The sequence below is a fragment of the Narcine bancroftii genome, chromosome 5 (genome assembly GCF_036971445.1).
Source record: "Narcine bancroftii isolate sNarBan1 chromosome 5, sNarBan1.hap1, whole genome shotgun sequence".
NCBI classification, from domain to species: domain Eukaryota; kingdom Metazoa; phylum Chordata; class Chondrichthyes; order Torpediniformes; family Narcinidae; genus Narcine; species Narcine bancroftii.
In genome coordinates, this window is record NC_091473.1 from 225,590,861 (window position 1) to 225,616,964 (window position 26,104).

General features: G+C 42.8%; 1 protein-coding gene across 3 annotated transcripts in view; it reads left to right on the forward strand.

Annotated features, from left to right (window-relative positions):
* Positions 1–1,366: 1,366 nt before the first annotated feature.
* The window catches only part of bcas2 (BCAS2 pre-mRNA processing factor), a 30,389-nt gene continuing 5,651 nt past the window's right edge, over positions 1,367–26,104 (forward strand). Inside the window, exons 1-6 of one of the 3 annotated variants that reach the window (XM_069941500.1) lie at positions 1,368–1,506; positions 5,836–5,928; positions 11,038–11,108; positions 14,164–14,325; positions 19,531–19,581; positions 22,146–22,226. In XM_069941500.1, coding sequence (XP_069797601.1) covers positions 1,414–1,506; positions 5,836–5,928; positions 11,038–11,108; positions 14,164–14,325; positions 19,531–19,581; positions 22,146–22,226 — 551 coding nt within the window. In that variant the 5' untranslated portion in view covers positions 1,368–1,413. Of the gene's footprint in view, positions 1,507–5,835; positions 5,929–11,037; positions 11,109–14,163; positions 14,326–19,530; positions 19,582–22,145; positions 22,227–26,104 lie in introns of all 3 variants that reach the window. The other 2 variants (XM_069941502.1, XM_069941503.1) reach the window with 2 other exon arrangements.

The window sequence follows — 26,104 nt, forward strand, 5'->3', positions numbered from 1 at the left end:
TGAGTAAAGCAGGGAGCTGTGGTGCTCTGGACCTATGGAGATATTCTTACCAATCCTCATTGATTGGGGTCTTGAGGTGAGGAAATCCAGGATCCAATTACACAGCGAGGTATTGAGGCCCAGGTCTTGAAGTTGGCTGATCAGTTTTGAGGGGATTATGGCATTGAATGCTGAACTATAGTCGATAAAGAGATCCTGATGTATGCATCTTTGCTGTCCAGGTAGGTGTTTCAGGGTATTGTGTAGAGCCAGTGAGATGTTAACCTGTTGCTGGGGTAGGCGGGATCCATGTCACTGCTCAGATAGGAGCTGATATGTTTCACTGCCAACCTCTCAAAACACTTCATCACTGTGGATATAAGCGCCATTTTGACAGGATACCATACTGTGGTGTCATTGTCAAATTTGGCAATGGATTTGGAATGCTATTTAGCCACACAGCCATGAGTTGTAGATGGAGTTAGTCGGGGACTAAGTACCGATCCTTCAGGAGCAAGAGTGCTGAGTGTGATTGTGGAGTTGTCGTTCTCCAACTTCAATAAAGTCAGAACCCTTACTGGTTATTTTGTTTCCTCACCCAGCAGTGCACCTACCCCTGAATTGGGGAGGGGGGGGGGGTTCTGGATTTTTGTTTCTAGAAATATGCTTTATTCATAAAATTTGTACATTCATAGGTTGTCCATCTCAGTCCATTGGAATTTACTTGACATCAGCATGACAAACATTCCTTGAACAGACAGTAGACAGGGAATTTTACACAGGTTCTTGCTTCTCAGTATGCACTGGTGGCAGGACCTCCAATTGCGCTCCTGAGGGTCAGGGGTACAGTATTTTAAGTGGGATGTTCCACTGACTGTGAAGGATACCTGGAGCCAGCACTCTTGCTATTGCAAGTTTAGCCCATCTCCATCAAAACTCCTCAGTAACATACTCATCACGTTACACTGTCACCTCTCTCTTTGGTGCCAATGATGTGCAACTTTTGGCTAAATCATTGCTGATTACGCTTCACTCACTGGAGGGCGGGTTGGAATCGTCGGTCAACCTCTCCTCGCTCCCTGGGGCTCGCAAACGTGACTGACACATGGAGGCATCGTCACCTCGCCTCTGAACGCCAGGGCACTCACGCATGCGCACGGCAATAACTCCGCCCCTTCCCTTCGGGCGGCTTTCAGACCGCAGCACCCTCGCCTGCGCTCTCGAGCCCTGCTCCGTGGACGAAGCGAGAACGGCGCACGCAGGCGCGTTGGGTTGAACGAAGGCGGGGAATCGGCGCAGGCGCGTTGGGTTGAACGAAGGCGGGGAATCGGCGCAGGCGCGTTGGGTTGAACGAAGGCGGGGAATCGGCGCAGGCGCGTTGGGTTGAACGAAGCGGGAATCGGCGCAGGCGCTTTGGGTTGACTGAGGATTAAGATGGCGGGTCCTCTGGCTGTTGCCGGCGATGTGGTGGTGGATGCGCTGCCGTATTTTGATCAAGGTTACGACGCGCCGGGTGTTCGAGAGGCGGTGAGTGCCGAGGCAGGAAACTGATGGGTGAAAGCAAGCTCATGGAGAGCGGGGTAGGGTTCGCCAAAGGAAGTCACTTGGGAAATGGAGCTGTGGGCCCGGGCCAGAGGAAAGGACCTGCAGAAAATAATTCATTGTGGTCTTGAACTTCCCTCTGATTGAATTACAACCCAGTGGGGAATTCTTGACGTCGAGTTTTTTGGTAAATGAGGAAAATCTTCATTGTGCAATGAAATGCTTTTGTTTGAGATCGAGATGTTACCGTCATCTCACTGTAACAGGGGACACTAAATTGCTCAGAGCAATCTCTGTAGTTCTCCATCGAAAGAGTTGAGCTGGGTATATCCACCCCACCATCCCTGAGATCAGTCTGCCCAATGATCCCCTTTTCCCATGATAATATTATTGTGTAGTTTTGAGTTCTTTTTAAGATAAATGCCATACAGCTATAAATAATGGAAATTGTAGTTTATGCTTTTGATCCAGATCTTCTTTGTACTGCTTCTCTTGTCTGCAATCATCAAATTTGACTGCCTGCAGAAATTTGTCCCTGTTCTAAGATTACTCCGTGATTGACGTTGTCTCCCCTGCTTGCCCAGCAAATAGGGCCAGTCGTGCAAAACTGAGATACTGAAGAGAGTTTTTTTTTCTGGATGGGTGGTGAATCATTGCATTTTTTTAATGCCCCAGCAGGTTTTTGAACTTGGTTTATTATATTTAAAGTGGAGGCAGATACATTTTTGAAAGGTCAAAAGATTAAAGGCTATGGGGATCTGGAATGAATGAATGATGTTCAGGAACAGTTGCTAACCCTTCACCATCAGATTCCTCAATCACAAAACTCAATCAGGACTCTTACTTTTGTACTTTATTGATTTTTTTCCTCTTTGTATTGCAGTTTGTTTACATTCTTTTGTTTACATGTGTATACTGAACAGTTTTATTTGCACTACCAATGAGTGATCATTCTGCCTTGCCCAAAAAAATCTCAAGATTGCATGATGTCATGTATACTCTGACAATAAATTTGAAATCTGATTTGAATCTGAAATCATTTCAATATGATTATTGCTGATCTATTCTCGGCCTTAACTCATTCATGCCAGATCCCCATAGCCTTTCACAAATGTATCTACCTTCATTTTAAATACATTAATAAACCAGCCACCCATCCAGATTCAACTTTTTTGATGGAGAAATACAGAAATTGCAAAGAGCAATTTATTGTCCGCTGTTACAGCGAGATTACTGTAACATTTCAATCTCAAATAAAAGTATTTCATTGCACAATGAAGAATGAAGAAATGTGGGGCAGGTTTGACAGGCCAGTTGGTCTACCCACACTATTTTCTCAAGTTCTTGTGTTATGGTGGCATGCAAGGCATAGACCTGACCACTGAGTCTACTGAACACCTAATCCCAGTGCAGCTTGGTCAAGCAAGGCGCTCCTGCTTCAATCTTTCTCTACCCTCGCTTTCCAATTGGCATTGAGTGAATTGGCAGGGTGAATTGGAAAATGTTCAAATTGCATTCCTTTCATCCAGAACCAAGGTAATACCATCTGCACGTTAATAAAATTTCTAGTGTTTTGAAATTTAATAATAAATTTTAAACAATGAATGAACACATAGAGATTAAAAAGCAAAATACTTGATTCCAAAAGAAATTTTCAAATGTTGCTATTTTATAATAATCTGGACACTGTTTTGTAAATATCCAAAACAAAATTCAGATGAGTTCCATTCTGACTTAATGCGGTAATATTTTGTGCTCATGTGATTAATAAATACAAGTGCTGGAGAAACTCAGCGGGGCCATGGGAGGCAAAGGTGTATAACCAACATTTTAGGCCTAAGCCCTTTGTGATGGTATGAGCAAAAGGCAAGCAGGTGCCTGAATAAATAAAGATGGAGGGAGGAAGGAAAAAGGGGCATGGGGACGAGCAAGAGGTTATAGATGGACGAGGCTAGTAGAACAGGAGGGAAAAGATTAGAATTGATTGAATGTAGAGTTGGAGGAGGGGGGAAGAGAGGAGGAGAGAGAGAAAAGAGGTGGGGAGCTGCATGAAAGGAGACATAGGTATAGGAAAAGAGAGATGGAGGAGGAGCTAACGGGAACCAGAGAAGACGATGGTATTGCCATTTGGTTTTTGGGAGTACCTGCAGGAATGGGGCGGGAAATTGAAATGTGTTACTGAAGGGAGATGTAAAACACGAATGTGTGCAGACACTGTGGTTGAAGTAAAACCACAATACTGGAGAAACTCAGCAGGTCAAACAGTATATAGCAAAGATAAAGATACATAACTGCCATTTCAGGCTTGAGCCCTTCATCAAGGTATGGTAAAAATATTAGCAGGTGTCTGAACTAAAAGGTGATAACCATTGTCCCAGAGGGAAAGAAGACGGAGGGAAGGAAGGGCGAAAGGAGAGAAGTTACCAAAAACTGGGGAAGTCAGTGTTAATGCCACCAGCAGGATGCAGAACTGAAATGGTTGGCCGCTGGGAGGTCCCTGTCACTGGTGAGGACTGAATGAAGGTGCTCAGTGAAGCTGTCTCCCAGTCTGCACCCAGTTTCTCCAATGCAGAGAAGAGAGGACTGGATGCAGTTAATCAGAACAGTGGACACACAAGTGAACTGTTGCTTTACTTGAAAGACTTGTTTGGGGCCCCAGACTGGCGAGGGAGGAAGTATGGGCACGTGTGGCACCTCCTGTGACCACAGGGGAATGTGCCATGGGTCGAATGGTAGGGACAGATGAGTGCACAAGGGGGAGGGGGGTCACGAAGGGAGCAGTCCCTACGCAAGGCAAAGAGGGGATGAGAGGGGAAGATGTGTCTGGTAGTGGGATCATGTGAGTGCCGGAAATTCCGGAGGATAATGTCTTAGATGTAGAGGCTGGTGGGGTAGTAGGTAAGGACAAGGGGACCAGCAGCCCCAGCAAATATGCTGCTGAATGAAGTAATCTCCCAGTGTGTGTCCAGTCTCTTCAGTGTAGATTAAAAAAAAGATGCAGTAGATGACCGCTGCAAATTCTTTTTCTTTTTAAAATATTTTCATTTATATTTAAAGTATTGTTATGGAATAAGTTAATAAAATTATGATAAAATATATTTTAAAAGAGTAAGATTGTGAGGTCACTTTTATCATTATCAGGTCACATTTCACAAAGGCCTTTTCAAACTGCCACGTAAAATGGGGTTAACTGGGATTCCTCCTTAAATTTCCAGGTTAGCAATTTAATGGGTAGACTGCCCTGTAATTTGAAAAGCCCCAGTAATTGCACCTGGATCCCAGGACTACCCAGGTGCTGCACTTTGAAAGGGGCAAGTCAAACATCTCATTTGCCATGTGTTAGGTCTGCTTTGTTCATGAATGAGTGAGTCAAACATCAGACTGAGTCGAAATCAAGGTTCTTTGTTCTTTATTGCCGGATTGTAACACTTGCAACTAACAGTGTTAGTTGGAGAAGGCGCATTCTGCCGTTATCAGCAAGTGGTGTTTTTTTTTAATACCTCAGGATACGTACTTAGTAAATTATCATACCATGACATTGTCCAATGAATAAACTGTTGCTACCCTTCTCTGTTAGTCTGCTGCACATCATTCTTGTTAGTGCAAAGCTTATCTTGAGTGGACAAGGGCACATCTGCATTCTGTTACTCCTTAGTACTGGGTGACTCCTTCTCCGGTCCCATCTCATGATGTTTTTACCTTACACATGCAAGAGCTATGCAAGGGTAGACTTCATGTCTGCAGTTGGCTTTGCAGAGACGATGGGAAGTGCTTGTGAGAGTTTCACAAGTAGTTGTTAATGGACCCACATGTTTGAACAGTGTCCAGGCTCAAGAACTGAGAAATCTTTTGCTGCTAGTCTGTCGTCCTATGAGGGCCCACGTGGATTGACAAATAGAGAGAAATCATCCATTGTTTGGGAGAGAGAGACTGCTGCATGACCCTATTTCAAGATGGATTTTGAGTTCTCAGTTCAGCCTATTCTAAATCTCATTCATTAGTATACTTTAAAAAATCCTATTTCATCTGATGGGCTTTAGCTGGTTATTCCCAATTCAAAAGTAGAGAAGTATGGTTGGTATGCTATCTCCTAAAGTTGACTTATCTTGGCACAAGGAATGTGTCATCTTTCTAACCTGTATAACTCTAATGCACAGAGTGAATTAGTGTTTTGAGCTGCACACATTTGGCTTCCAGTTTGATTTTGTGTGATTACCACTCAGCTACTATATAATTATTCTTTTGTATTCCTGTAAGAATTATTAGGAAAAATCAATAATAATCAAAATCTCATTTTGTTATTCTTGACTTCAGGCAGCTGCTTTAGTAGAAGAAGAGACCAGACGTTACCGACCCACAAAGAATTACCTGAGTTATTTGCCAACACCTGACTATTCAGCTTTTGAAGTGAGCATGCAATCTTTTTTTTCTCTCAATCTGGAATCTGATTCTACATTGCTCTGTTCAATATCTGAAAATATCCAGAGTAAGTGTATATTCAAGAACAATGTCGTGCAGATGTGTAGAGAAAAATAAGGATGCAGGTGTAAAAGTGAAATCTTTCAACATTTCTTTCGGATGGGGTGCGAGTTTTGCAATAAATTATTGCAAGCATTTCTTGGATTAAAGCTGTTAAATATTGCCCTGCTTAAATCAGCATTGATCTTGGGGGCCTTTTAGGTAATATAGATGCAGTTTGGAGCATCCAAACATTTAACTACCGGTATATTTTTAAAAATAAGGTGTGATTCAAGGGACATGGTGGTTGGGTTGACAGACTAAAACTTTCTAGTTGTTGTTTATGGTGAGAGAAGATTAGGGGTTAGCGTAATTAACGTAGCAATTAGCACGTTATTACAGAGCCAGTGATCGGGGCTGGAGTTCAAGTCCCATGGTGTTGTCAGGAGTTTGTATGTTCTCCTTGTGTCTGAGTGAGTTTCCTCCGGGTGTTCTGTTTCTTTCCAATGTTTAAAATGTACTGGGGGTTGTAGATTAATCGTTGGTTGAAATAGCCTGTTAACATGCTGTATGTCTAAAATTTAAAATAAATTTTAAAAATACACAATTCTGAAAAGTTTCCACAGGCCTTCCTTACTGAAATCGCTGCACTCCAGTGGTAACTAGTGGAAAGAAATGTAACTTGTGCACAGTTGTAGGTTACTAAGTCTTTTAAAGAGGTATTCAAGTCCGTCTTTCTCCATAGCACTAATTCGATGTTTTTATCTTTGGCTTGGCTTCGCGGACGAAGATTTATGGAGGGGGTAAAAAGTCCACGTCAGCTGCAGGCTCGTTTGTGGCTGACAAGTCCGATGCGGGACAGGCAGACACGATTGCAGCGGTTGCAAGGGAAAATTGGTTGGTTGGGGTTGGGTTTTTCCTCCTTTGCCTTTTGTCAGTGAGGTGGGCTCTGCGGTCTTCTTCAAAGGAGGTTGCTGCCCGCCAAACTGTGAGGCGCCAAGATGCACGGTTTGAGGCGTTATCAGCCCACTGGCGGTGGTCAATGTGGCAGGCACCAAGAGATTTCTTTAGGCAGTCCTTGTACCTTTTCTTTGGTGCACCTCTGTCACGGTGGCCAGTGGAGAGCTCGCCATATAACACGATCTTGGGAAGGCGATGATCCTCCATTCTGGAGACGTGACCCATCCAGCGCAGCTGGGATCTTCAGCAGCGTGGACTCGATGCTGTCGACCTCTGCCATCTCGAGTACTTCGACGTTAGGGGTGTAAGCGCTCCAATGGATGTTGAGGATGGAGCGGAGACAACGCTGGTGGAAGCGTTCTAGGAGCCGTAGGTGGTGCCGGTAGAGGACCCATGATTCGGAGCCGAACAGGAGTGTGGGTATGACAACGGCTCTGTATACGCTTATCTTTGTGAGGTTTTTCAGTTGGTTGTTTTTCCAGACTCTTTTGTGTAGTCTTCCAAAGGCGCTATTTGCCTTGGCGAGTCTGTTGTCTATCTCATTGTCGATCCTTGCATCTGATGAAATGGTGCAGCCGAGATAGGTAAACTGGTTGACCGTTTTGAGTTTTGTGTGCCCGATGGAGATGTGGGGGGGGATGGTAGTCATGGTGGGGAGCTGGCTGATGGAGGACCTCAGTTTTCTTCAGGCTGACTTCCAGGCCAAACATTTTGGCAGTTTCCGCAAAGCAGGACGTCAAGCGCTGAAGAGCTGGCTCTGAATGGGCAACTAAAGCGGCATCATCTGCAAAGAGTAGTTCACGGACAAGTTTCTCTTGTGTCTTGGTGTGAGCTTGCAGGCGCCTCAGATTGAAGAGACTGCCATCCATGCGGTACCGGATGTAAACAGCGTCTTCATTGTTGGGGTCTTTCATGGCTTGGTTCAGCATCATGCTGAAGAAGATTGAAAAGAGGGTTGGTGCGAGAACACAGCCTTGCTTCACGCCATTGTTAATGGAGAAGGGTTCAGAGAGCTCATTGCTGTATCTGACCCGACCTTGTTGGTTTTCGTGCAGTTGGATAATCATGTTGAGGAACTTTGGGGGACATCCGATGCGCTCTAGTATTTGCCAAAGCCCTTTCCTGCTCATGGTGTCGAAGGCTTTGGTGAGGTCAACAAAGGTGATGTAGAGTCCTTTGTTTTGTTCTCTGCACTTTTCTTGGAGCTGTCTGAGGGCAAAGACCATGTCAGTGGTTCCTCTGTTTGCGCGAAAGCTGCACTGTGATTCTGGGAGAATATTCTCGGCGACACTAGGTATTATTCTATTTAGTAGAATCCAAGCGAAGATTTTGCCTGCAATGGAGAGCAACGTGATTCCCCTGTAGTTTGAGCAGTCTGATTTCTCGCCTTTGTTTTTGTACAGGGTGATGATGGTGGCATCACGAAGATCCTGAGGCAGTTTACCTTGGTCCCAACAAAGCTTGAAAAACTCATGCAGTTTGGCATGCAGAGTTTTGCCGCCAGCCTTCCAGACTTCTGGGGGGATTCCATCCATACCTGCTGCTTTGCCACTTTTCAGTTGTTCGATTGCCTTATATGTCTCATCCAGGGTGGGAACCTCATCCAGCTCTAGCCTTAGGGGCTGTTGAGGGAGCTGGAGCAGGGCGGAATCTTGGACTGAGCGGTTGGCACTGAAAAGAGATTGGAAGTGTTCTGACCATCGGTTGAGGATGGAGATCTTGTCGCTGAGGAGGACTTTGCCGTCTGAGCTGCGCAGCGGGCTTTGGACTTGGGGTGAGGGGCCGTACACAGCCTTTAGAGCCTCGTAGAAACCCCTGAAGTCGCCAATGTCCGCGCTGAGCTGGGTTCGTTTGGCGAGGCTAGTCCACCACTCATTTTGGATCTCCCGGAGTTTGCGCTGAAGATGGCTGCATGCGCGACGGAAGGCTTGTTTCTTCTCTGGACAGGACGGCTTTGTAAGGTGAGCCTGGTGGGCAGCTCGCTTCTTTGCCAGCAGCTCCTGGATTTCCTGGCTGTTTTCGTCAAACCAGTCCTTGTTTTTCCTGGAGGAGAAGCCCAGTACCTCTTCAGTGGATTGCAGTATGGTAGTCTTCAACTGATCCCAGAGGGTTTCAGGGGACGGGTCCGTGAGGCGGGTTGCAACGTCGAGCTTTGCTTTGAGGTTTGTCTGGAAGTTTCCTCTCGCTTCGTCTGACTGCAGGTTTCCAACATTGAACCTCTTTCTGGGGGCTTTATTGTTCCTGGGCTTTGGCTTGAAGTGAAGGTTGAGCTTGCAGCGAACCAGCCGGTGGTCAGTGTGGCATTCCGCGCTAGGCATGACCCTGGTGTGGAGCACATCTTGTTTGTCACTTTCTCGCACCAGGATGTAGTCCAGGAGGTGCCAGTGTTTGGATCGGGGATGCATCCAGGTGGTCTTAAGGCTGTCCCTCTGCTGAAAAAGGGTGTTTGTAATGACAAGTCGCTGTTCTGCGCAGAGCTCCAACAGGAGGCGCCCATTGTCGTTGCACTTGCCGACGCCATGCTTGCCCAGGATTCCTGGCCAGGTTTCTGAGTCTTTGCCGACACGAGCGTTGAAGTCGCCCTGGATGACAACCTTGTCGGCTGTAGGGGTACGTTGGATGAGGTTGCGCAGGTCGGTGTAGAACTTGTTCTTTTCTGCTGGTTCCGCCTGGAGGGTTGGAGCATAGACACTGATGAGGGTGATGTGACGCTTGTTTTTAAGGGGGAGTCGCATGGACATGATTCGGTCCGAGAGGCCTGTCGGAAGGTTTTCGAGTTTGGAGGCAATGAAGCTCTTGACCATGAAGCCTACACCAGATAGGCGTCGTTCATCCGAAGGCTTGCCAGACCAGTAGAGTGTGTAGCCCGCGCCGCGTTCTTGGAGGCTGCCTACATCTGCCAGGCGGACTTCACTGAGAGCGGCTATGTCGATGTCAAGTCTGAGGAGTTCATGTGCAATGAGGGCAGACCGACGTTCAGGTCGGTGGCTGTCAGCCTTGTCTAGCATGGTTCTGATGTTCCAGCATGCTAGCTTGAATTTGTGAGCATCTTTTGAGGGGGAGGACGTGGACCTGTCCTCGGGCCTGCGCAAAGGAGCTTTTAGGTGGAGTGCAGTGCGCGCAGTACTGGCCCCACCCTTTACACCCATGGTTCGTGTGCCGTGGCCAAGGAAGCTGGGACGTGGCAGCGAGGTCCTTGGGTCGTAGGTTTTATATCGGAGTGGCCTTCTCCTATGCAGGTTTCTTACCCGGGCTGGAGGGGCCTGCCTCCCCTCCTAGGTGGGTCCATACTGCCCGGACCGGGGCCGAGGCCGCCGCAGTTCACCCTGTGCCTGGATTGGGGCCGCCACCTCCCACTCTCTGCCAGGATCGGGGCCTTCGCCTGCCCCACTCGACCGAGGCCAGGGCCGCCGTCTCCCCCTTGCTCCTGCCCGGATCGGGGCCGCCGCCGTCTACCCTTCGCCCGGACCGGGGCCGGGGCCGCTGCTGCTCTCCCTGTGCCCGGACTGGGGCCGCCGCCTCCCACTCCCTGTCCGGACCGGGGCCTCCGCCTGCCTCACTCGGCCGAGGCCGGGGTCGCCGTCTCCCCCTTGCTCCTGCCCGTATCGGGGCCGCCGCCGTCTACCCTTCGCCCGTACCGGGGCCGGGGCCGCTGCTGCTCTCCCTGTGCCCGGACTGGGGCCGCCGCCTCCCACTCCCTGCCCGGACCGGGGCCTCCGCCTGCCTCACTCGACCGAGGCCGGGGCCGCCGTCTCCCCCTTGCTCCTGCCCGTATCGGGGCCGCCGATGTTTTTATAATGTTTCAAGAAAGGTGCACTGGGTGGATCTTGTCAGTAGTTTGCCCGCTATCCCAAATCTGAAAAATAAGGCTGCGTATAACAATCAAATTCATGAAGACCTGCATTGATATTTCACTGGTTTAGTTACTGTAAAAGATGTGAAATAAGAGCATGGTGTAGAATGGTAACAGAGCAGTCTGTAACTTGTTAAATCTGCAAATATAGTCATGATTGATATCACACTACGGGAAAATATAGCAGTTTAAATGTTTCTGCACATATTAAAATATAAAGGTGTCTTATTGAACTTCCTTTCTAGACTGAGATTATGAGGAATGAATTTGAGCGACTTGCTGCTCGCCAGCCAATGGAACTGCTCAGTATGAAAAGGTGAGTTCACGAGGTTTGGTGAGTGCATGTGAAATGGGAAGGTGTGTGAGCAATACGTGTTAAACGAGCATCTTGTATAAAGCATGTTTTGTAACATCAAGAATTTGATATTTGAAAATGGTTTGAACAAGTTCATTCACTTGGAATTGAATTATGGTTGGAAAAATCTGTGAAACCTGCACCACACTATGATAGCAAAAGTGAGAATGATTGAATGGATAAGCAAATAAAATTTGTAGCACAAATTTGAAACCATTTTGGCCTCTCGCGCCTGTGCCAATGAATCCCATTTTTCAGTTCTTTTGAAAAGCCCTATCTTATCCAATTTTGTTTTCTAAAGTTACTTTTCAATCACTGGTCTGTGTAATCCAAATCCTTTTCGATAACCAGTCTGTGTAATCCAAATCCTTTTCAATCACTGGTCTGTGTATTCCAAATCCTTTTCAATCACCCAGTCTATGTAATACAAATCCTTTTCAATCACTGGTCTGTGTATTACAAATTCTTATCAATCACCGGTCTGTCTATTCCAAATCCTTATCAATCACCGGTCTGTCTATTCCAAATCCTTATCAATCACCGGTCTGTCTATTCCAAATCCTTATCAATCACCGGTCTGTCTATTCCAAATCCTTTTCAATCATCGGTCTGTGTATTCCAAATCCTCTTCGATCACCGGTCTGTCTATTCCAAATCCTTTTCAATCACAGGTCTGTGTAATCCAAATCCTTTTCAATCACCGGTCTGTGTAATCCAAATCCTTTTCAATCACCGGTCTGTGTAATCCAAATCCCTTTCAATCACCGGTCTGTAATCCAAATCCTTTTCAATAACCAGTCAGTGTAATCCAAATCCTTTTCAATCACTGGTCTGTGTATTCCAAATCCTTTTCAATCACCGATCTGTCTATTCTAAATCTTTATCAATCACCGGTCTATGTAATCCAAATCCTTTTCAATCACCCAGTCTATGTAATACAAATCCTTTTCAATCACTGGTCTGTGTATTACAAATTCTTATCAATCACCGGTCTGTCTATTCCAAATCCTTATCAATCACCGGTCTGTCTATTCCAAATCCTTATCAATCACCGGTCTGTCTATTCCAAATCCTTATCAATCACCGGTCTGTCTATTCCAAATCCTTATCAATCACCGGTCTGTCTATTCCAAATCCTTATCAATCATCGGTCTGTGTATTCCAAATCCTCTTCAATCACCGGTCTGTCTATTCCAAATCCTTTTCAATCACCGGTCTGTGTAATCCAAATCCCTTTCAATCACCGGTCTGTGTAATCCAAATCCCTTTCAATCACCGGTCTGTCTATTCCAAATCCTTTTCAATCACCGGTCTGTCTATTCCAAATCCTTTTCAATCACCGGTCTGTCTATTCCAAATCCTTTTCAATCACCAGTCTGTCTATTCCAAATCCTTTTCAATCACCGGTCTGTCTATTCCAAATCCTTATCAATCACTGGTCTATGTAATCCAAATCCTTTTCAAACACCAGTATGTGTATTCCAAATCCTTATCAATTACCGGTCTGTCTATTCCAAATCCTTATCAATCACCGGTCTATGTAATCCAAATCCTTATCAATCATCGGTCTGTATATTCCAAATCCTTTTCAATCACTGGACTGTGTATTACAAATCCTTTTCAATCACCGGTCTGTCTATTCCAAATCCTTATCAATCACTGGTCTATGTAATCCAAATCCTTTTCAATCACCGTTCTGTGTATTCCAAATCCTTTTCAATCACCGGTCTGTCTATTCCAAATCCTTTTCAATCACCGGTCTGTGTATTCCAAATCCTTTTCAATCTCCGTTCTGTGTATTCCAAATCCTTTTCAATCACCGGTCTGTCTATTCCAAATCCTTATCAATCACCGGTCTATGTAATCCAAATCCTTTTCAATCATCGATCTATGTATTCCAAATCCTTTTCAATCACCGGTCTGTGTATTCCAAATCCTTTTCAATCAATCAATGGTCTGTATATTCCAAATCCTTTTCAATCACCGGTCTGTCTATTCCAAATCCTTATCAATCACCGGTCTGTCTATTCCAAATCCTTATCAATCACCGGTCTGTCTATTCCAAATCCTTATCAATCACCGGTCTATGTAATCCAAATCCTTTTCAATCATCGATCTATGTATTCCAAATCCTTTTCAATCGCCGGTCTGTGTATTCCAAATCCTTTTCAATCAATCAATGGTCTGTATATTCCAAATCCTTTTCAATCACCGATCTGTCTATTCTAAATCTTTATCAATCACCGGTCTATGTAATCCAAATCCTTTTCAATCACCCAGTCTATGTAATACAAATCCTTTTCAATCATTGGTCTGTGTATTACAAATTCTTATCAATCACCGGTCTGTCTATTCCAAATCCTTATCAATCAACGGTCTGTCTATTCCAAATCCTTATCAATCACCGGTCTGTCTATTCCAAATCCTTATCAATCACCGGTCTGTCTATTCCAAATCCTTATCAATCACCGGTCTGTCTATTCCAAATCCTTTTCAATCATCGGTCTGTGTATTCCAAATCCTCTTCAATCACCGGTCTGTCTATTCCAAATCCTTTTCAATCACCGGTCTGTGTAATCCAAATCCTTTTCAATCACCGCTGTGTGTAATCCAAATCCTTTTCAATCACCGGTGTGTGTAATCCAAATCCTTTTCAATCACCGGTCTGTGTAATCCAAATCCTTTTCAATCACCGGTCTGTGTAATCCAAATCCCTTTCAATCACCGGTCTGTGTAATCCAAATCCCTTTCAATCACCGGTCTGTGTAATCCAAATCCCTTTCAATCACCGGTCTGTTTATTCCAAATCCTTTTCAATCACCGGTCTGTCTATTCCAAATCCTTTTCAATCACCGGTCTGTCTATTCCAAATCCTTTTCAATCACCGGTCTGTCTATTCCAAATCCTTTTGCTTCTCTGATTAAAATATTTTCTTCTCACTTTTTGCTGATTTCCAATTAATTGAAATCAGTGACCCATCTTTTGTTATCTGTCAATTCTTTTTTGTTTTTTACAGGTATGAACTGCCTGCTCCATCTTCGGGACAGAAGAATGATATCACTGCATGGCAGGAATCTGTGAACAACTCCATGGCTCAACTTGAACACCAGGCAGTGAGAATTGAGAATCTGGACCTAATGTCGCAGCATGGGTCAAATGCATGGAAAGTTTATAATGAGTACGTACATATGTTGGACTGGAATAGAGTAATACATTACATAGAATCATGTAGCACAGAAGAGAACTACTTGGGCAGTCTTGCCTATTATGGCCCTTTAAAAATTGTATCCTTAATTCCATTCACATGGTCTTTCTAAATAACAGTATAAATGTATGATAAACATCCTATTACCATATGAGCTTTATTTTTCAAAGGACACTGGTTTGCAAGTATTCAATTCCATTTGTCCTTCTAAGGATTCCGAACAGTTCTATCCTTGCATTCCTACAGTGTTGGGAAGTTATCTGACAGGTGATAATGTCATTCCCACAACCAAATTGTCTCAATATAGTGATCAAAAACTTTTTAAACTTGATGCTGGTCAGGGATTATACTGTAAACCTTGAAGATCCCGAACGTTGGCTTGATTTGGTCTATTAAATTTCATTGGGAGTGTTGATATTCTTTTTTAATGATGGAATTTGCCTGGTGTTTTGAGATGTAAATGTTACTTGATGTATATAAGCCCAAGCTTGAATTTTATTCAGGTCTCGTTGTTTACACAGCAAGCTTCTCTTTGATCTGAGGAGCTGTGATAGCAACTGAAATCTCTGCAGTTATCAGCCAACACTCTTATTTTTCATTTTGTGGTGCAGAGATGAAGCTAGTTGGTTGGGCTTCCAAAACTCCCTTGTATTCCCATTGATGGTGATTTGAGTGCAAGGTAGGGTTTTGTTCTCTCAGTTGTTAAAATTCCTCCCTTGGAAAGATAAGGATTTGAATCCCTGTGCATAATGAGTAAGCCTTTGTTGAATGGATAGCAGCAGTATCATTACATTCAGTGGCAGGATCACATCCTTTTTAAGGTCAAGAATGATCAAAGTTTTGTACAGGATCAAGCTAGTATGTTCCCCCTTGTAGAAGACCCCTTTGCCTGGAAAACAGCATGTTTTATGAAATATTGGAGGGCAATTTTGGGGACAATAAATTGGTGATTTTAATGGAGGAAGGAAGTCAGGTGCATCAAAGGTCATAGAATTATACAGAACCAGGATCTTGGTCCAACTTGTCCACGCTGACCAAAATTTCCATCTAAACTAATCCCATTTGCCAGCATCTGACATGTATCTCTCCAACCCTTTCCTGTTCACGTACCTGTCCAAATACTTTCAAATGTAACGTTACCTGCTTCTATGACCTTTACTGCCCATCACTCTTGATGGAAAAATTTCTTTCCCTTCTCACCTTGAACTTTTAACTTCTCGTACCATGGGAAAAAGTTATGACTATATTCCCCATCTTTGTCCTATATAATTTTACAAATTTCTCTAAGCTCACACCTCAGGTACTTCAGCTCTAGGGAAAACAGTCCCAGCCTAAAACCTCTCCTTATAATGTCCTCCAAACCAAGAAAAATCTTTGTTTATGTTTTTTGCACCCTCGGCAGCTTATCCACATCCTTCCTCTCGTGTGCCGACCCGAAGTATGCACAGTACTTCTGTAGGGTCTAGCCAATGTTTGTACAACTGTGACATGACCTCCTAATACTTTTATTCAGTTCCATGATAATGTGTCTTTTTCAACACCCTTTCTGCATGTATTCCTACTTTCAGGGAACTATGTACGTACCCCTACGTCTCAGTTTAACCATGGGCCTGCCATTCACTGTTGACCTCTGGGGGGGAAAGAATAGCATCCTTGTTGTATTTTTGGAGGGAAATTTTGATGAAACTATATCAACCCAGTCTTTATCCTGCCCTGGTTTAACTTTTGAAAAAGTATCACTTTTTACTGTGAGAGTTCTATTCCATCTGCCATTCCATTTTCTACTTTCTCACTTAATCAATAGCCTGTTGTCCCGTTGGACAGCTGGCTTCACTGCCTTCTATAATCACTAAATTTAGTTTCATCTTCAAAAGTACTAATCTTGCCAACTTCATTCTCACTTAAATCATTAATACATTTGACTTGGCATTGATCCATGTGGACAGCACTGGTTGCAGGAATCTAATCTGGAAAAGCAATCATCCACAACCACCCTCTGCCTCCTGCCATCAAGCCATTTTTCTTTGTATCCAGTTTGCTAGGCCACCCTGTGTCTAACCACTTGAACCAGCCTACTATAGGGGGTGTACATAATTATTCAGACTTAAAGGATGAAGAGTTTTGGTGCAAAATGTTGGATGCTGTCTGCTCTGCTGAGTTCCTCCAGTACTTTGTGTAGAAGAAAATGCAATATTTGTCTTTTTATTCCTTTCCAACTTTCAAAAACACTTGTTTCACCAAATGGAGCAATTTATTAGAGCAGCAATCTGCTGGAGAACTGGACAGGTCAAACAGCACTACAGGAGAAAAATGGCCAATGTACTCCTCAAGGTTTTGATGAAAAGGTCCATCCCAAAACATTGACTATTCTTTTACATTTTTAAAATTGCAGCATGGTAACAGGCCCTTCCAGCCCATGAGCCCACACTTGCCCAAATACACCCATTATCCTATTTACCTTGCACGTCTTTGGAGCGGGGGAGAAAAACTGGAGCACGGGAGGAAAACCCACGCAGATACGGAGAGAGTGTACCAACTCCTTGCAGATGATGCCAGATTCGAACCCTGGCCACTGGCGCTGTAATAGCATTGTGCCAACCACAAGACTAACTATATTGGTTGATTCATTGAGTTCCTTAAGCAGATTGTTGCCCCAGATTCCGACATCTCCGGTCTATTGTGTGTCTCCAATGATGTACTGCTTTGAATTCAGGGTACACTACACTATTTCTGACGTGGTTTGTTCTACAATGGAGCCAAACACTGATCACATGACCACTTTGCAGAACATGGCAGTCCTTTCAATCTATAGGCAAGCTTTAATTCTTCCCTTCACTTCTGTTCTAATTCGTCTTATGTTTCTCTTGCATTGTTTCAACAAAGAATGCAAGTTCGAGGAACTGACTCAATTGTTGTAGACTCAATAATTGAGCTTGGCAATTATGGATAATAAGCACAGTTAATTTTGTTACAGATTCCTTTCATATTACATAAATTGGGATCTATTCTGCACTTGTACCTATTTTGCATTTTTTTCCTGTCCAATGATTCCCTTTTCCTTTTCCTTTTCAACACGCTGGCTTTCTACCTTGTCACAAATTTTTCCCTTTGTTTTCCCTGCCCTTGGTTTCTCTGCAATGCAGCATCTGTTTATCCTTCAGCTACTACTAGTTCTCATTTCAAGACGCTGTCCTGCAATGTACTCTTTTCTCTCCATGAGTGTTTTCTAACCTGCTAAGTGTAATATTGAATGTCTGTGCTAAATCTTGTACGGATAATCTCTTTATATTGACTATGTAAATTCTACTCAATGTATTAAATAATGAACTTTTTAATGAATCATTTGAAAAGTGAAAAATATCTTAAAAAAACTTTGCTGTATATGCTCGTGTAATAGTAGAGTTTTTTGGGGGTCAAATTTGGGGGGGTGTTAACTTTTATATGGGTCATACTTTTGAGGGGATAAAATTCACATAAGAATCTAAAGTACCCTAAATACTTGTGTAATAGTACAGTTTTGAGGGCTAATTTTTTTTGTCAAATTTGTGGGGGGGCTACTACTTTTGACTGCGGTAAGTACCTGTGTTGTTGAAGGCGTCTTGAGTTTGGATGGTCAGGACCGACCAGGTGGTAAGTCAGATGGGTGTGCAGCTGGAGCCGAGGAGAAATTCTGTGGTCGGGACATCGGCAGCTCTAGTGTTTGGGCAGCCAGGCGAAGGTTCGCGGTCAGGGCATCAAGAGCTTGGATGGGCAGGCGGTCGTGACCAAAAATATTCGTGTGGACTTTGGCATGGTTTTACTGAAAATGTGCGTTTTTTTTGGGCCTAATAGGGAGTTGACTCTTACATGGGGTCGACTATTGCCTGAGTATATACAATATTTTTTAAATCACTTTAGTCTTTTTCTTGTGATTACTAATATTTGCACCTTTAAGAATTATTTTTTTAAATGTTATTTAAAACATTTAGTTGTGCTATTTCAATTAGATTTTGGAGATATGAATTCATTGACAAGGGATCCCAGATTTTAATCTGAAATCAAATCTCATTCCATTTCTAAAGGCACTAATTTTCAGACGTTTCATATTCCCAAGGTACCCATTGTGTAAACTAGATGGACTCTTCCTCTTGTTACTATAACATGGATTATAGCTGAACATAATACAATTCCTACATTGAATCTCTTGGGTTTCCAAAATTAGATATTTAAGCCACAAAGGCATATATTACCATTGATCAAATGTTCGTTTCAAAGTTTGTTCCAGGCAAAAGAAGCCAAGATGTTTGGGGAAGAAAATGCAAACTTTAAGGATAAAGCAAATACAGGCAGGCATGATCATCCACTGAAGAGCGAAGAAAAGCCAGAATTAATAAGACAAAATAGTTAGAGTATAAACGACTTAATTTCTAAGGAGTTTTCATAAACACTTCATTGTTTGGGTGATTAATTAAGACTACATGAAGCAATTTCAAAGGCATTGAGAGTATTAGTCATGATCAGTTAGTGAGCAGAGGGAAGATGATTGAGAGAGTGGTGTAGGAGCTCCAGAAATTTTGAAGTCAAGTCAAAGTACAGCAAAGCTCTGACAATATGGGTTCAGGTGTGGTTGGACTAGCAGATTTTTTTCAACTATTGATTCTTATTCCTATAACCCACTTGGATATTTAATAGTGCAAGAAATTTCCTGGTGATTCTAGTAATTTTATCCGGTAAAGGAAGCAAGCGAGCCCTGGTGAGTGGGAAGGAAATGTGGAAACTCGTGCCTAGTGAGGCGAAAGGAAGCATAGCAATTATTGTCTGGTGAGCTAGGTGTTGAGATATTGGGAATTTGGAATAGTCATATAGCAGACTATTGGAGTTTTAGAATGTAATAAAATGTAGAAATAGTTGAGACTAATTGTGACATGGATGAGGGTTTATGTACAGATGAATAGAGGCAGGGTTGAGGAGTAATGTGAAAGTGGAACTTGGTGATGGAGAGGATATTCAGATGTCATAAACTCATTTTTGTAGTCTCAAACAAATGCCAAGGAAAGATTATGGGAGTTTGCACCAAGGTGACAGAGCATTAAGTCAATAACGAGAAAAAAATCTATATCATAATCAACTAGTTGGTAACCAAACAATTACTTTACAAAGACTTAAGTTTCATTCCTTCCCTTCTCCCTTTGTTATTAGCAATCTGGTACAGATGATTGAAAATGCTCAAAAGGAACTGCAGAGATTAAGGTGAGTCTTTAAGAGTTGTGCTGATCTTTGTGTCCATCTCTGTGTGTCCTTGGTTTGCTGCTCTTGTGCATCTGTGTAAATTGTTCTCTTAATTCATACTTTGAAGGGCAAGTTGTTTGCTCTCCCGTTATTGATAGAATTGAGATCTACCTGTGAGAGACCGATCACTTCTATGCATAAACACAATCTTGGCGCGTGCAAATTTCTTGAACTTCTGACTGCAAGTATTTGGAGGCGTTTATAGGATTGACCACAAAAATATATATGATTAAATTGCATCATAGTTTAACCATTTTATTTCAAGATGTCATTAAGATTAAATACTGTAATATTTTCGTGGTTAAAGGTCGTCCAGAATGTTCTTTCTGCTTCTCTGGTGTATTGCATGAAATGTTTCATCTTTTTCTTTGACAAATGATTTTGATTGTACTTAACTTTAGGAATGTTCAACAAATTGCGTTTTGTTTGGAGTTTTAAGTGTTACTGTTTTGTTATAGTTGAGCAGAAAATTGTTTACCTATGGTTACCCACACAGACCCCAGCGATGCCTGTCTTTTTGTTGCCAGCGTAGAGCAATCCATGCTACAAGGTCATGTAGCGTGACCATGGCTCCTTAAGTTAAGATCATGGCTCCTTACTTTTCCTCTGCTTCATTGACAACTATTTTGGGGCTACCTCATGCATCCATGATAAGCGTAAATTTGATCTCCTTTGCTGCCAACTTCCACTCTGACCTCAAATTCATTTGTTCCATCTCTAGTAACACTCTTCTTTCTTGATCTCCATGTCTCCACCTCAGGACATTTTCTACAAACCCACCAGCTCCCACAACTACCTCAACTACACCTCTTCACACCCTGTCCCCTGTAAGGATTCCATTCCTTTCTCATTATTTCTGCATACCATCTGCTCACAGGACAAGGTCTTTCATGCCAGATCATCTGAGATGTCCTTCAAAAAAAGTGGATTTCCCCTCTACTACCATCAACTTGGCCCTTCTTACCTGCACATCCTCCATAACAATGCACGTCTGCCCCAGCCCCCTCTGCCTCCATGAGCAACATGGACAGGATTTCCCTTTTCCTCACTTACCACCCCACTAGCCTGTGCATCCAACATATCCTCCACCAATTCTGCCACCTACTAAGTGATCCCACCATCAGACACTTCTACCATCTCGACCTGCAGAGTCTGCTCCCTCTGACTCCCTTGTCCACTTCTTCCCACCAATCGCCCTCTTGGAACCTTCCCCTGTGACTGCAGAAAGTGCTATACTTGCATCCACACCTGTTTCTCTTTCTTTTACCCTCTCTCCTTTCTTCCATCTCTGCATTCACAGAGCCTCCCCAATCAATTCTCACCTTTCCCCTCACATGTCCAATTATCACCTTTTATCTGTTGGTCTGCACTTCACATTCTCCCCCTGCCCCCCTTCCCACTGTGCTCTTTCTTTCCTTGTCCCCACCCAGCCTTTCAATAATTAAAGTCTGCCTGCATTTTACTCATTCCTTGAGGAAGGGCTCGGACCCGAAAAGTCAGTTGTATATCTTTCCCTGTGAGACCTGCTGAGATCCTCCAGCATTTCTGTGTTTTTACTACAATCGCAGTACCTGCAGACTTTCGTGTTTCACAGCAAATTATCTTTGTTCATTGCTCACAGAATCACTTAGAAATTGCAATCATAATAAAGATGTTGAGGGGAACCCAGAGAAAAAAAATACATTTGCAAACCTGTTGTATAGTACCATGTTTGTCAGCCATATTTAGTTTGAACATGGACTCTGGAAATATAATGCAAAACATAGCAATGTTTTTCTGCTTGATTCCCTTTATACATGTGTAAAGCAAATCCTTTAGTTCAGCTTGGCAAATGTTGGTTGTTGATTACAAGGAAGTGTATGAAACTCACCACTCTAACCTGAAGCTCATCAGTTAAATTGTGAATTCCAAACAACTGTATGTACATTCCTGTAGTTGTTTTGCAGTGTGATTTTTGCAGTGTGATTGATCTGACTTGTCTCAGGAGTGAGGAAGTGCTTTCTCCTGAAAGGCTGATTTTGTTTCTTTCTCTCCATTCTGATATGACGTCTCGTCTGCGAACTGTGTGCATTTGTGGCAGACTTCATGAATCTCTTGTGGCCCTGATATCTTGAAGGAAGATTTTTTTTGTTTTAATAACATTTTTTGTGATTAAATAAATTATTACTGTAATCACTGAGGAGTGTTTCAACTTTTTATCGCCTTCTGTATTGAAGGTACTTACAAAGGTGCTGATGTTAAATATGCTGCAGCAGTGGTGATCTCCAGTGTCTCACCAGCCTGCTCATTGGTCATATCTGAGCTTTGATGTTGAGAGTCACCAGCCTGTAACTGGTGGAAGGTATTGCAAGCCAACCTTGTGCAAGATCGCTTCCTAATGTCATTCTGTAATGATCAGAAATGAAAATCCCCATTGATTCTCAGTTCCCTTTTTTTTTTGGAGGAAGTTGTTTTTAAAAAAAAAAGTCTACGCTACCAATTTCCTCATTGTTTGTACATCTAATGTGCAATTCTGTTTGATTCAGAAAACAAATTCAAGACCTAAACTGGCTGAGGAAAAACGACCAGCTTGCTGCTGGCAGTAAACTACGAGAAATGGAATCCAAGTGAGTGAAATAATGTTGGATTGTAGAAATTGCTGTAAGAATAAAAAATTGAAAGGGTGATGAAAGACTTTTCCACCACATTGTACGCCTTAGTATATTTTTGCGAGTTTACTTGTTTCTCAATTAAGAAGGTGTCCTTACTTTCAAGATTTGTGCACGATCAATTGACAAGAGGAACAAGTTGTCGTAGAACTCACTGTGCACAGCCATTTAATGCAGCAACAAATGTCATGCCCCTCAAAGAGGTGAAGAATAAATTCCTCCAGATAACTGATCTATTAGCACGAAATGTGCAAAACAAGATTTAAAAACATCCTTGGCTAATCTGAAGATGAGTTCAGATCCCACTATGGCATCTGGATAATTTATATTTATTATCTGAAACAGAGTGACATCAGAATTACTGAGTGCTCTTTAAAAAGAACATTTTTTTCTCACCTTGGGGAAGAACATCCGCTGTCATCCCTTGATAAGTCCCAGAGGAATTAGAATAACTCTTGAATGCTTTTCAAATGGCCTGGAAAGCCACTTAATTGTAGAAAATCTAAAACCCACAATACATATTGCAAAATCTGACTCCAGAAAACCTGAAGGATAGCTACCTAAGTTGGAAAATCTGTCCCACTAACCATGAAACTAACTCTGACACAATTAAAGTAACTTTCATCCTGTAACCCACACTGGAGCTTCGTCATCTTTGCTTCAGTCTGGTCCCTCTCATAAAACAAACTTTCCATTGATGGGATGATGTTCTGTGGAAGAAAGGGCTCTGCACTGATTCAAAATCTCATGGCATCAGACCACGGCAAGAAAATGAGTTGGACCTTCGGCTCGTGTATTAGTATTGCATGTCAAGCTCCACTTCAAAGATTTAGGAAATGCATGACTGTACTCTGAGTAAAGAATCTTCAGTGTTGATCACTAAGTAGCAAGGTACTAACATAATTGTCACAGCTGGTCAGGTCCTGCAAGATGCAGCTTCCATGCCATATCTGCAGCAAGTGATGCAAGAAAGAACTTGGTGGGTCATTGTGTGGGTGGGGTGGGGGAGGGGGGGAAATATGTAGTTTATTTTGACTTTAAAATTTGACCTGTGGCAGATCTGTCTGATAATTTCAGCATTTGGCATGATCTGTGGATTTCCCATACCAATGGGTTCTTTCTTCACATGAAGGATGTGATCTAGAATGTTTGTCACACCACCACCATGCTAAATGGGATGGATTTGGAGTACATAGTTGTCTCAACGGAGCACAATCTACAGCTTTATAGCTCTGCATGTCCTGTTCCTGCTATTGCTATCAAACCAACGCTGCTTCAATGATTACTATAACATGATTAAAAAAACCCCAATTTGGAGCAATTACAATACAAGACTTTAAATATGTGAAACAGCAAAAAACATCATACCACAGACAAGTAATTGACCACAATCAAAGCTTTGTAACTCTTGCGCAACCACTGCGGGCAATTGTGAAGGGAAATTAACAGTTTAAGGAGTAACTTGACAACAAGGTGCCATGAAAGGCCCATTCTGGAATTGCAGAGAAGCACTAGATATGACTGAAAATTTTGCAGTCCTATTCAAAGCAGTTTGCTTTTTGGAGACCAGTCTTTGTCCAAATTGAGTTTGCACATTCCATTAGCTAAATTTTGTGATCTAGAAGAGTGGCCGCTTTTTGTGCTGTATGTGTGCTGATGGTCAGAGGGACTTCAGAATGCCACCTGTGAAGGACTTGAGTGCTGTGAAGATCAGAGCTCAGATTATTCTCCTCGAGCAAATAAGATCAAGAGCAGATGGAGATTCAATACAAGTTTTGTAATTGGGTACCTAGGTTTTCATGGCAAGAAGATAATTAAGAAAATGTAGATTTAAACTCTTGCAAATAATTGTGGAGAGAGAAGGTCTTTGTGCAGTAAAATTTAATTTAGAATGAACTAGCTAAAAGTGGTGGAAGCAGGTCCAGTCATAACTTTTAAGAGTGACGAGAGCTATTGAAGATACTGAATTGGAAGCCCCCCCAAAAAAAACTGCTGGGGGGGACTTGAAGGGTCAAGCAGTGTTTGTGGTGGCAGAAGGAGAGTTTTGTGGTATTTCAGATTGAGATGTTGCATTGGGATTGAAAATATAGAGGGAAGATGGCCAGTATAAAGAGGTGAGGCACGGGGGGGGGGGGGGGTGGGGGGTAGGTGAAAGGAGGAACGAGGAAGGGAGGGAGATAACGAGGAAGGGTAGAACTGAAAATTGATGGGTGATGTACAGAGAAAGATAAGAGAGATCAAGGGAGCGGGTGGAGATGAAATCTAGTAGGTGATGAGTGGAAACATGGGGCTGTAAATGGAAACCTGATAAGGGAGGTGGTGATTATTTTAAAAAAAATGTTTTTAAATTATTTAATTATTTGTATCATTACAGAGAAAATGTAATGAATAAAACATTAATCAGATATCCATACCCAATGATACAAAAAAAATACTTTATTTTTTTTCTCCCCAACCTACCATTTAATATACAAAAATACTAGCATATACAATCATTAATTATTAAAATTACTGATTAAGAGGAGTGGATAAGGTAGAAGCGGTAGACAGAAAATTATTCATAAAACCCATATATGGTTTCCAAATACTATACAAATTTTCAACTTGATTCCTTAAACTAATTAATATTTCCCAAAGGTATAGAATTTAGCATCTCACAATACCATCTAGTTAATAACACTTGTTGTCTTTCCATGATATCGCTGTACATTTCTTTGCAGTTGCTATTAGGGAGGTGATGATTGAAAGCAGGTGAGAGAGTGATGACGAGCAGGTTGCCCACATTGTGGGAGGGAATAGGAGAACTAGAAGGTGCAGTGTGGGGATGATGGGTGGATCGAACCATGCAAGGAAGGAAATGAAACTGGCAGTGGAAACGGCTGACCGCTCTGAGAATGGGAAGCTCTGGCATGCAGACACGGAACACCGATGTTCTGCAAATCATTTATCTGTGCTTGGGTTTTCTGATTTGTAGAGTAGGCCACATTGAGAAGATGGCATACAGTAAGTGAGGTTGAGAAGATTCATGATCATTGCCTGACCTGGAAAGGCTGTTTGGGTCCATCGTGGTGCAGAGGAAAGTGCCAGGGGACAGAATGGTTTGGAACCAGGGAGTTATGTACAGTCTGCAAAAAGCAAAGAAAGGGTGAGAGGGAAAGATGAAAGAAAAATAATGCTGGAGAAACTCAACAGGTCACCCAGCTTACTTTATTATAGCAAAGATATTTGGTGCATAACCAAAGTTTCGGGCCTGAGCCCTTCTACAAGGTATGAGCAAAATGTATTTGTGACAGGTGGAATCCAATTGCAGCTGAAAGAAATGATGAGGGAGAATGTGCTGGATGTAGAGACTGGTAGGATACAAGGACCAAGGAAAGTCTTCAAGCTTTCAGATTCAGGGTGGGGGGGGGGGCAGTGGGGTGAGAGTAGAAATCTAGGAAATGAGAAAGAGTGCTGCATCACCTCCAGAAGAAGGGAAGCCTTGATTCCTGAAAAAGGAGAATGTTTCTGATGTGTTTGAGTAGAAAGCCACATCTTGAACAGAACTGAAGTATTTTGGGTATGTATTGGGTTAGGGGACCAGAAGTAACTGGTTATCTCCGTGATAAAATTGTGGTTTATGGGTGATGCTGTGGACCCAGACCACTCCGATGAGCTGCTTTTAGAGCCACAGTTAACCACACGATGCACTTTGGTTGATATCTTCATGGGTGTCTCACTCTAATATCTGAGACAGAACCAGCTGTGACAACCTTCTTTGAATGTCTGTGACTGATTCCAAAGTTTATAATTCATTAGAAGTGAACAATTAATAAATTATGCATTTTTTATTTAAA